A 12,213-nucleotide genomic window follows, 5' to 3' on the forward strand; every position below is an offset into this window, starting at 1 on the left:
TTTTTTAATGTCAACCTACCAGCGTGGTGCAAGGATCTATGGTATTGGAGCTCAGACTTGATCTCCTGCCCTTGAGGAAGCACTGAGATGTTTAGCTTTGGATACCTGTGCTTAAAATAAGGCAGCTTTGAAAGAAGGTTCTGGAAAACTGCAACAGTTGCCCCTGCTCCATTCTTGTCCAGATATCTAGAGGCATTAAAAAAAAATTTTTTTTTCCCCATTAATAGCCATGCTACTTTGCCCCTATTAAGAAAAGGGCGGCCAGTCATCCATATGGTAATCCTGTCAGCTTGTAAACCATGATAGCTAAATCAGGTCATTTGAGCTTGATCAGAGTTATTCATAAAACTCTCCGCTACTTTGGTGGAAGCATGGGGCCTGCCTGAGGATGATTTTGAACACTCGCTAATATTTCCAACATAGCTTTGGCAACATGATGAGTAAGGAAAAGCGAGATTCCATCAGCAAGGAAGACCTCGCCCGAGCCACCCTCGTCACCATCACCAACAACATTGGCTCCATTGCTCGGATGTGTGCACTGAATGAGGTAAGGCCTTAACCTCGGGATGGCCATCTGTCATTCATAAACATCATTTTTGGCAGTGCAGTAACTGTTGACCCTCACAACACGACAGATCCTTGGAAAACCTGCTGTTTCTCATAATCATACCTTATAGAACATGAGGGATGTGTGTTGGGGGAGGGAGAGGAGTATGTGTTTTATGTTTAAGGAGGCACTGGGTGATGACAAATAAAACCATCTAACCGGGGTAACACAGTAAAAATGACAGCCCATACTATAACCTCTCCAACCTCATGGACACACACCGATTGAACTGTGAGGGAAATCTCATGCATCCTTGTACACAGTTGCAGGTAAAACATTCCACTTGCAATATTCGATATTCTCTCTGCTTTCAGCTTCTTTACAGTGTTGCCTTGTGGCATGGAGTTCAAGCAGCATTGTACAGGGCTATCAAAGCACAGAGAGCTTGCTACAGCTGAGGCCAGCCAGAGTCCCAGGCACAAGAAAGGGCAGAGTTGGTGACTGACAAAGCTTTGGTGACGTGTTTTAAAACATTGCAAAATTACTTTGAGAAGAATAGAAACCTTTTCTGAAATACAAGATGCATCAAGTAGAATAGTTCTCACCGAGTTGTATTAGGAAGACAAGAAAGAGGCATTAGGATGTGGAATAAGTCATAGTAAAAGTATTAAAGACTCACTGTAGCCTCAGTAGTGGGGCTTCCCAGGTGGCGCTGATGGTAAAGACCCTGCGTGCCAATATTCTTGCCTGGAGAATCCCACGGACAGTGGAGCCTGGTGGGCTACAGTCCATGGGGTCACAAAGAGTCAGATAAAACTAAAGCAACTTAGCACTGGAGCATCAGTAATAGAGTTTTCAAAATACGAATTTTCATAGAAATGTGACAGACATACAGAAGAGGGCTCAAATCACAAGGGTACAGCTGACAAATTGTCAGATACATGTGCATGTGTGCACACACACACCTGTATAGCCACCACTCAGATCAAGAGTTAGAAGTATACAGGTAGCTTCAGAAACCCTCTCCAGCCCCCTCCTAGTTGAACAGTGGAATATTAAACAGGGTAGGAGGCAGCCTTTATGACAGGTGGGTGGCAGCCCTGCCTTTGAACTCTAGGGTTATGAAAGAGACACCCTCCTTTTATAGTATTGAACAGAATTTGTCACTGGCCTAGGGATCAGTGTCATGCTTTTTGTAAGCCCCCATTTCGATTGGAGTTTAAATGAGGGTGGTATTCAGATGAAAGTATGTATTCCAGAGACATGCCTTTTCAAAGTCCACCATGGTCATGGGATTCACTTTAACAGAGAATTTATTTTTTGACATTAACCTTTGAGGAAGGTTTTCCTAAGAAGCCAAACAAGCCCTAGGACTAGTACGTGTATAGTTGGCTGTGCCCATAAACTCTCAAAGGTCACTTGGGTGGAATGTCTCCCATCCAATAGAGCAATAAGTGCTGTTTCCCCTACTTTCCAGAGAGCTGCAGTGAGCCAGCGAATCTTTTTACAGGTATCATAATCACTTTACGAACAGAGTAACTGCTTTTATTATTCACTTTTATTTCAGTGTCAATACCATTTATTGTTGGAGTATAGCGTCGCCATGGTACATTCTATTAATAGTTGGCATAACCCTTTTGAATGTTTCTGTGGTGCTGAATGAATGAGAGGACTCACGGATCACTTGGGGCCAGGGTTCTGGTAGCCAACGTCCTGCCAGCCATTGCTTTGCTCCCTGGAGTCACTGATTGGAGGATCTTTGATTCCAGCCATTTCATGGAGGGATACCACATTTACTGACTCTAAAATATTGTTCTGTGATTACTGGAATGCTATCAAATAGTTCTCTACCAACTTTTAAAGTTTGTATTCTTTTTTTTTTTTTGGAATAGAGAGTACAAACACATAATACAGAGCTCTGAAGTACAGTATACATGGAAATGAGTCATCACTGCCATCCCATCCCTCAATTTTAACCTCTCTAGAGGTAGCCATTGTTTTTAGCTTTTCTGTTTTGTTTCGACTCTATACTATCTGCTTTATAGGATAAACATACTGAATAAATATTTGATTTTTAAATTAAATGTCAGACTTTTCTTTAATGGAGTCTGAGTGTTATACCTTTTCTACTTCCACATTTTTAAAAAGAATTCTTCCATGTTTTCTTTGTCTTTTTTTTTTAACCTTTATATCTTTGACCCACCTGGAATTTATTTGAAGTGGGTGTACCTATCACATTCTAATGCCATTTCCCTTTCTTCTGGCTTCCTGCCAGAGCAATGCAGGACTGAAAGTTTGAGCAAGTCCTTCCTGGGCAGTTTGTGGCTACAGTTCTTATTTGTGGAAACATTAAAATTACCTCCCATACCCCTACCCAGGGAAAATGTTCACTGTGGTTAATAGATTTGTTAACATGAATTGTTGAAATCTGCGACACTTAGAAAGTGATGTTCCCACACTCTGGTTGCTCTTGATAAATTGAACAGAAAATAATGCCAGATCCCAAGACTCTGTTGCCTTTTATGTGAGTGACCATAGCAACCGGCTCTGTGAGTGAGTGATGGTGGGCAGCGTCTGTGTGGCAGACAGGCTGAGTCCAGTGTGAGGCGTGTGTTCAGAATGCAAATCTATATCCGTGACAACAAAAATATAAATGGACTTTTCATTATCTTATTGTGACCCACATATTGATCAAACAGTATATTTCATCATATATCCTAAAGGGCGAAACTGGGTGTCATTTCTTTTTTGTATTCCCAGTGTTTGCAACAGAGCAACCTGACCAGACTTGTTAGATGAATAACTCATACCATAACCATTTAATTTATGAATTGGTTGCACATTCTCTGATAGCCTAGTGGTTGGGATTTGGTACTGCCATCGCAGCACCAAAAACTTTTTTTTTAAATAGATAAAATTTATTAAAAAAATAATTTATAAGTTGATGATATTTTAGAGTTGGAAGTTTGGGGGATTGAAGGAATGCACAAACAATTTAGATGAAATGTTGGGAGGTGAATTTTATATTAGACCCAAGGCAACCTAACATGATACCTGTAAACAAGCCCAATATCAGTCTCTGCCTCACCCATGCAAATTGTGGAATGAACTATGAGGTTGGTTTGGCTTCATCTTGGAAATCCTGAAAGAATTCTGCTTGACAACCACAAATTCACTCTGCAAGGCCCTGGAGCACAGTGATATACAAAGCACTGGGTCTGTTAAATGCTACTTTTATGCCATGGTTCACTGTTTCTCTTTCGTTTTTTCTTTTCCCAGAATATTGATAGGGTTGTGTTTGTTGGGAATTTTCTCAGAATCAATATGGTCTCCATGAAGCTGCTAGCATACGCCATGGATTTTTGGTCCAAAGGACAGCTAAAAGCTCTGTTTTTGGAACACGAGGTAAGTTGAGTTCACATGGACTTAACTGTCCTCCGTGGACATTTTTCGGTGTCTAACATGTGAGCAGGTTCCTTAGTTTGTATTTATGCAAAAGATAAGGAAGAACAGTATATAAAATGGAAGCTCTCTTATCCAACAATCAAGACTGCTGCTGCTGCTAAGTCACTTCAGTCGTGTCCGACTCTGTGCGACCCCAAGACGGCAGCCCACTAGGCTCCTCTGTCCCTGGGATTCTCCAGGCAAGAACACTGGAGTGGGTTGCCAATTTCCTTCTCCAATGCATGAAAGTGAAAAATGAAAGTGAAGTTGCTCAGTCATGCCCGACTCTTAGCGACCCCATGGACTACAGCTCACCAGGCTCCTCTGTCCATGGGATTTTCCAGGCAAGAGTACTGGAGTGGGGTGCCATTGCCTTCTCCGACAATCAAGACTAGTAGATGGTTAATTTTTTTTTAAAGTTAAGAAATGAGTGATCCTAGAAAAATACCTCCCTATTTTCAACATTCTGTTTTAATATAAAATGTATAAATGTTCATTTGCTCACCAATTTTTTGAGGTAGGTAGGTCCAAGACCTAATTTTGAGCATGGGTTCTGTTGATGGGAGCTTTGTAATTGTCTTTTTTTCCATAATCCACAGTATTATGTACCTTTTTGATTTTTGGCTTGTTTCTTTAAAGTAGATCAAGAAATTAAAGATACTTATGAAGTAATTTGGTTGCAAAATCATTCTAAATTATCCCAATCTTTCATATGTACAATCTACCTAAATAGAGGGCAACAGTTGTGACTACCTTTTTCAATCTTTGTTGCATTTTTTTTCAGTATTGAGATAGAGTTAGCACATAACACTGTGTAAGTTTAAGGTATAGAATAATGATTCAATATATGTGTATATTATAAAATGGGTTATGATTAATAGCATAAGTTTAGTTATCAGCCACCACCACACATTATTACAAAGATTTTTTCCTTGTAATGAGAACTTTCAACATTTACTCTCCTAACAACTTTCACTATTATTAACTAGCTCTTTTTCATCTTTTTAAAGAATTGAACTGGATTTTCATAGAGGTGACCATTCATCTTGTACTCTTTTTATTGGTTTTGGTGGTATATAATTACATTTAGATTATTACATTAACAATGAAATCATCATAAACAAATTTGAGGATAAACACAACTGACCCTTGGCAAATAAACAACTCAGTCGATGAGAACAGAAGTGTTCAGACTACTCTTAGTAACCTGGTAGCCTTGAGAGGCTAGTGTGCTAGACATTAGGCAGCCTGTTTACAGAAGTAGAGAGCTCTGATTAATTCAGAGTCCCTTATATCCAGTTTCTACACTAATAGAAATTGAAGGTTTCTAAGAGTGAGTAGGGGGGCCCTCTTTTCTTCCCACCTTCTCTATCCTCCTTTAAAATCGACACTGTAGGGTTTCCCTTGTGGCTCAGTGGTGAAGAATTCGCCTACCTACGCAGGAGACACAGGTTCGATCCCTGTCTGGGAAGACCCCACTTGCCGTGGAGCCCTGAGCCAGCGCTCTCGGGCCCACAAGCTGCAACTGTCGAGCCCGTGTGCCACAACTACTGAAGCGTGTTTGCCATGCTCAACGGGAGAAGCCGCTGCAGCGAGAAGCCTGAGCGCTGGCAGCTAGAGCGTAGCCCCGCTCACCACGAGAGGAAAGCCCGCAGGGCAGCAAAGACCCAGCACAGCCAAAACTAGATTCATTAATTTTAAAATGGAAGAAACTAAAACCAATGCTGTAGAAAGCAGCTCTTTATCATAGCAGGCACCCAGTGCCTCGGATAGAATGTGGCAGGAAGAACAGGAAGTGTCATAAATTGTAATATTGTGGCATTTTTCTCATTTCCAAATTGAATTATTGATTTGAAAAGTTGCTGATGCATTTGTAAGTTTTTTAGGGCTCTCTAAACCTATGTTCAGTTTGAGTAAAGCATATAAAACAATAGGAAGTTAAATACGAAAGAGTGAAAGGCCGATGATAGACATGAATACTAAAGAAAGTTTTTGTTTATGTGGTTTTATGCAGGCTAAGAAATGATGATAATTTTTTTGTGGGGAGGATGGGGAGTCAGAATTTTCACTTTCCTGGAGAAGGAAATGGCAACCCACTCCAGTGTTCTTGCCTGGAGAATCCCAGGGACAGGGGAGCCTGGTGGGCTGTCGTCTGTGGGGTCGCACAGAGTCGGACACGACTGAAGCGGCAGCAGCAGCAGCAACAGCAGTGACTATATAACATCCAGCTGAAGACTAGCAGGGGGTACTCTTTCTGCCCCCTTCTGATGCCTATGTCAGAAGCTTTCTCTATCTCCTTTATACTTTAATAAAACTTTATTGCACACACACACAAAAGAACTTTCACTTTCCTTCCCCCAACCAGAGCATCTCCCTTTCTCTCTACTTAGTTAATCGATTTTCCTTGTAAAGTTTTGTTTAAAAAAATATAATGAAAAAGAAAAACACTCTTCTGGATATCTGTGCTAAGTCGCTTCAGTTGTGTCCGACTCTTTGCGACCCTGTGGACTGTAGCCCATCAGGTTCCTCTGTTCATGGAATTCTCCAAGGAAGAATACTGGAGTGAGTTGCCATGCCCTTCTCCAGGGGATCTTCCTGACCCAGGGACTGAACCTGCATCTTCTGCGGCTCCTGCATTGCAGGTGGATTCTTTACCACTGAGCCACTGGGGAAACCCTAGTGTTACTATATTTAGCAATCAAAAACATAGGACACAGTTATTTTATCTAGCATTTATCTGTTTTATCTGACAACCCTAAGTTATGATCCTCTTGGACTAAGAATACAAATGCTGGATGCCATCAGGGATTAAAAGCCATCTACAGGGGCACTCAGGTAGTTAGTTGATGGTAAGATAGGGAGTAAGACCCAATGTTTTGGGGAAACCCACTTCTCTGGGTATAAAGGCATATCCTTCATACAGTCTTAGGCCTCTGGATGATAGCTATGGTTTGTTACTAAGTGTTAAACTCAGTCTCTATGGCCAGTGAAAATAGAGCATTTTTGTATCTCCTTGTAGGTACTTCCCAGAAAATTCTCTACCTCCTTGGGTTCACTCTCAGTTAGGCAGGTCTTTCTGGAGGAAGGTATGGAGAGAGAACTTTTGGGAGGGCTGGTAAGGTGGCTTTCCTGCCCTGCCTGGAGTCCTCACTCAGTCTCATTCATTTCACTTAGATGAGTGAGCATCTCCTAAGAGAAGTGGACTCCCCAGGTGGCTCGGTTGTAAAAGAGACACAGAAGATGCTGGTTTGATCCCTGGGTCAGGAAGATTCCCTGGAGGAGGAAATGGCAACCCACTTCAGTATCCTTGAAAGAGGAGCCTGGTGGGCTACAGTCCATAGGGTTGCAAAGAGTCGGACCTGAGTGAGCATGCACACGGATGTATCTTGGAACCTAAAAGAAATAGTCTAGCAGAACAGTTGAGAACACAGGCTCTCACTGACTTGGAGACCTTAGTCAAGGACTACTTCTCCATTCTGTTTTAGCTTTTGTAAAATGAAGTGATAATAGTATTTGTCCCATAAAGTTATTGTGAAAATTAAGTGAAGAAATTCATGTAAAGTTCTTAGAACAATTTCTAGCTTATTGCAAGCCCTTATAGCAAGCCCAATAAATGTTAGCAGTTGGCAGTGGAGGCAGAGATCCCTGCTGAGTAGTATTCTGACATCTGCCACCCATTTCTTCCAGAAGTAACCATGGAGCCAGGCAAATGCCAGAGAAGAGGCATCTCCTGCCTTTTGGAAACCAACTTATCTAAAAATTTTTGGTTTTCAGGTTCTTTCATTTTACAGATGAGAGAAGCTTAGAGTTCCTTCCCGTGAGACATTACAACTTCGGAGTCAGATAGATTTTGCGATTGAGCCCCGGGACAAGGCATGTGACCCTGAAGGGGTAATTTACTTTATTACCTTCCATTTCTCATCTGTGGAATGGGGGTAATAACGTGAATTTTGCCATGACAAGGATTAAAATGAAATAATTATAATCCGAAACATCCTAAAAATACTCAACAGCAAGGTCGTAGTGTATACTGTGGTGCTAGAGATTTTTCTAAGCACTTTACATCTGTGAATTTATTTAATGTATATAAGCAAATAGATACGCAGTGCATTTATTATTATTATTCTATCATGTTTCATACCAGAAGTTCAGGTTTTAAATTTCTCATTATCTACAGCTTCCCAGGTGGTGCTAGTAGTAAAGAACCCGCCTGCCAATGCAGGAGACAAAGAGCTGTGGGTTCAATCCCTGGGTCAGGAAGGTGCCCTGGAGGGGGGCATGGCAACCCACTCCAGTATTTTTTCCTGGAGAATGCTATGGACAGAGGAGCCTGGTGGGCTACGGTCCATAGGATCTCAAAGAGCCAGACGTGAATGAGTGACTGAGCATGCACGCACACACAGCATTAATGGGCAGCATTCCTCAAATTATGAAAAACAGCAGGTATTGGGCCAAGTTCAGAGATAATCATATGGAAGTTTTCCCATTGTTGTAGGGTTACTTTGGAGCTGTCGGGGCACTGTTGGAACTGTTCAAAATGCCTGCTGACCAGTAGAGATGAGCCATAGACATGAAGCATCCCTCTGTGAGGACAGGGACGCAAGCTCTGCTGCTGGAGAGGGTGAGAGCCACTGGGACGGAAGCCAAGCCATTATGGCAGATGAACCTGCTGGATTTGTACATAGTTTAAAATCCTTCTTGCTGATCTTTTACTCTTGGGTTTTGAGCTTATGATTCAAAGTGGGGAATACAAGAGTTTTTTCTGTATACTGTATTTTTAAAAAAAAGAAAAACATTTGTGCAGCGTGGCCAAACCTACCAATTTTATGCATTGACTTTGAAAAATTGAATGATGTTTAAAGAAGGACCTGAAATGTAAGTGCTGGTTATTTTTCTTCTGGGGTTTACTGATCAGTGTGATAATTTTTAATTTCATTTAGTAATGACTCTAGAAGATTTTACCTTGACATATTTTTCATGACGTTTCATGATTTGCTGTTGGTTTCAAATGAAACTACAAATCTGGCATGTTTTACTGTGAACACTATTTTTGTTTGTTTGTTTGTTTACCTTTTCTCGGTCTTGTTTTTTCTGTTTGACTGTCTTATGGAAAAAGAGAATCCTTCTCCGTTTCTGTCCTCGGATGACTCCCCTCCCCCCACCCCCGCAACACATTCATTCTTTAATGTCCTTGTTCATATTAATCAAGGTGCTGACCAACTCAACACAAAGTTAAGCACGAGATCTAAAGCTCTCAAAAGTGCCCTTGAAGAGAAAACTCTGAAGAAGTGTTCATGAATTTAGTGAGTCTGGCAAAAGTTGAAAATTATTAACATGCAATTTTGTCATCACCCTTATGAACATAAAGTGTTGCATTGAATTTCTTTTATGTTCGGTTATAATATTACATTGAAATGTTCTCTGATTAAATGTCCTCGTCCATGCAGAGCATGTGAGTGGCAGCAAATCCTGTGCAAGATGCTGGAATTTACAGGGAAAGTCTCCCGGTAGATGAATGTTCACACTGGAATGTTTAGGAGAAGTCATGGGTTGAGGTGTCATGTAGTAATATCTGTGTTTTGTACATGTATGTACCTAGGAGCTTTGTAACAATGCCTCTTAAATAATAACAAACTTTTTAATTTAATATATTTTAGACTGAAAACTGTATTTCAATCCCACTTTCTAAAATTAAAAAAAAATTATGATACTGATCTATATATTTTTTTTCTGTTTGAAAGATATCATTGGGACCGATGGGTAACTTTAAAATGAGAGCTTTGTACAGATATTGAAACACATGAGATCTAATGATTTAGAACTAATTAATCTTTTGAATTGAGCATATTGTCGAAAGGGATTTTTGAAGGGCAGTACCATTGTTCCACGATGAAGCTTTCCTTCTTTGCCTTCTGGGCACCATCTTTAATTTCCATGTCTTCAAGTCTTGAAGAAGTTGATGTTAATGAAAGTATACTCTTGTCCGGTTGAAATAAAGCCTGTTTCTGTTGTGATTTGTTTTAGTGTATACGTCATTTTCATGTCTTAACCTTCATGTCCATATTATCTGCTTTTATATCATAAAATGAATATGTGTTATACTTCAGCTACTCTACATTTCATAAGTTGAAGCTTTCACATAAGCTTGGTAAGATCCAAAACACTGTCTTCAGTTAAAGCTGTAGTGTAGCCCTATGCAAGGATTTATTTTTTTAATGTAGCTTTATTGTTCTTACACAACTAACTCCTTATTCCCAAAAGATCACTGCTATATTTGATAATTCTGAAAGAGTTGCAAAATTTGGTCATCACGAAAACATTGGATCAACTTCCACCTGGCTTAAAAAAATTCCAGAAACTAAGAGGCTTTTGAAGAAGGTAAGTGTGAAAACCCACGTATCGTCTGGGACAGTACCTGTTTCAGATTGTTCTCTTCCGTTCCTGCTCTCATCCGTCAGGGAATAGTACCCCTTGGATCCTGGTTCTTCAAGAGAAATCAAGGCATGTTAGTGCAACTACATAATTTTTAAATTATCTGGAATCACTTGATCTCACATTACAAATATATATAACATTGGTTTAGCTGAGGAAATAAATTACTCCATAATACAAATATCAGTTATATGTTGGCTACTTATAGCCAGCCTTTTTTTTCTTTTTTTTTTAAACAATAAGGGAGTAGTACCCAGAGGAATTTTTTTACATTCACTTGAATAACAGACACTTTAGCTCAACATCATGAAGAAATTTGGCAAGACTAAGAATGCTAAAGCTGAAACTCCAATACTTGGCCACCTCATGCGAAGAGCTGACTCATTGGAAAAGATCCTGATGCTGAGAGGGATTGGGGGCAGGAGGAGAAGGGGACGACAGAGCATCCTCTGGCTCCTCCAGCATCAGATAGCTGGATGGCATCACCGACTCGATGGACATGAGTTTGAGTGAACTCCGGGAGTTGATGATGGACAGGGAGGCCTGGCATGCTGTGATTCATGGGGTTGCAAAGAGTCGGACATGACTGAGCGACTGAACTGAAGAATGCTTATCTTGAACTCCATGAAGTCAGGGTGACCAGAAGGTCCACAGCAGGGCATGTGGTTGTGAGGCAGCTTCTGTTTGAATCCAGCCTATCCACTGATGAGCTGTGTGGGCAAGTAGTTAACCCTCTCTTTAAACCCGCTTTCTCATTCATATGTGTGCATATGAGTGCTAAGTCACTTCAGTCGTGTCCGACTCTTTGTGACCCTATGGACCATAACCCACCAGGCTCCTCTGTCCATGGGATTCTCCAGGCAAGAATACTGAAGTGGGTTGCCATGCCCTCCTCCACAACATCTTCCCAACTCATGGATTGAACCTGCATCTCATGTTTCCTGCATTAGCAGGCAGGTTCTTTACCACCAGCGCCACTTGGGAAGCTGTTTCTCACTTATAAAATGAGGCAAATAGTAGTTTTTACCTGTATACTTAAAAAGCTTAGCACAGGGGTTGATACACAGTATATAGTTCATTAATGCTAGCTATGCTGAAAAAAAGAAAAATAGATGCTTTTTTAAACAACAGGTTAAATCGGTGATTTCTAACCTGGAATGTGGGGAACCCATTTTAGCATGAAAATACTATACAGGTCTCAATATGCTAGTCTACATCTACAGCCTCACATCCACAATTCTGAAATCCCAAACTCTTAAAATTTATCTTGATAATTCATTTCACAGAAAAAGTTGACTTGAGCATTATTTATGACACTTTGGAGGTTTCTACACGTTGCAAAGAAATTAATGTGTTTGATTACAAGGTACTGCCCCAGACCCTACTAAGGGTGTTACTTAGGTAGGGAAGCATTCTGAATTTTGAAACACATCTGGTGCCAAGAGTTTCAGATAAAGGAACTGTGGAAATACTTACTTGTATTCTTCAGTTTATGTATTCTTCATCCATCTTTACATGGATTCAGAGTCCCTTTGTTGAGAACCACTGTTACAGGTAATTTATACTTGACATCATTCAGTTGTACAAGGAATATTAAGGGGTTATTTTGTGCCAGGAAGGGACACTGAGTAGACTAGGAGGAATAGGTTATAACCGCCTCCTATCAAGTGTGGGGAAGACAGATGTCTTCAACCAACCATATAATTTCAGGTGTCATTCATTCATTCAAATATGCACAGCAGTAAACAAAGCTCAGACCCATCCTCAGAGAGCTTACATTCTGGAAGGGA

General features: G+C 40.6%; 1 protein-coding gene and 1 non-coding gene across 5 annotated transcripts in view; both read left to right on the forward strand.

Moving 5' to 3' along the window:
• PANK1 (pantothenate kinase 1) overlaps positions 1–10,005 on the forward strand; it is a 111,580-nt gene extending 101,575 nt beyond the window's left edge. For 2 of the 4 annotated variants that reach the window (XM_018041475.1, XM_018041476.1), the window contains exons 7-9: positions 424–547; positions 3,827–3,952; positions 8,487–8,719. In XM_018041475.1, coding sequence (XP_017896964.1) covers positions 424–547; positions 3,827–3,952; positions 8,487–8,546 — 310 coding nt within the window. In that variant the 3' untranslated portion in view covers positions 8,547–8,719. Of the gene's footprint in view, positions 1–423; positions 548–3,826; positions 3,953–8,486 lie in introns of all 4 variants that reach the window. The other 2 variants (XM_018041474.1, XM_005698201.3) reach the window with 1 other exon arrangement.
• Positions 906–992, forward strand: MIR107 (microRNA 107). The gene has a single exon (NR_129556.1). It is a non-coding gene; the product is annotated as a microRNA 107 (primary transcript).

This window comes from Capra hircus, chromosome 26 (genome assembly GCF_001704415.2).
Source record: "Capra hircus breed San Clemente chromosome 26, ASM170441v1, whole genome shotgun sequence".
Lineage (NCBI taxonomy): Eukaryota > Metazoa > Chordata > Mammalia > Artiodactyla > Bovidae > Capra > Capra hircus.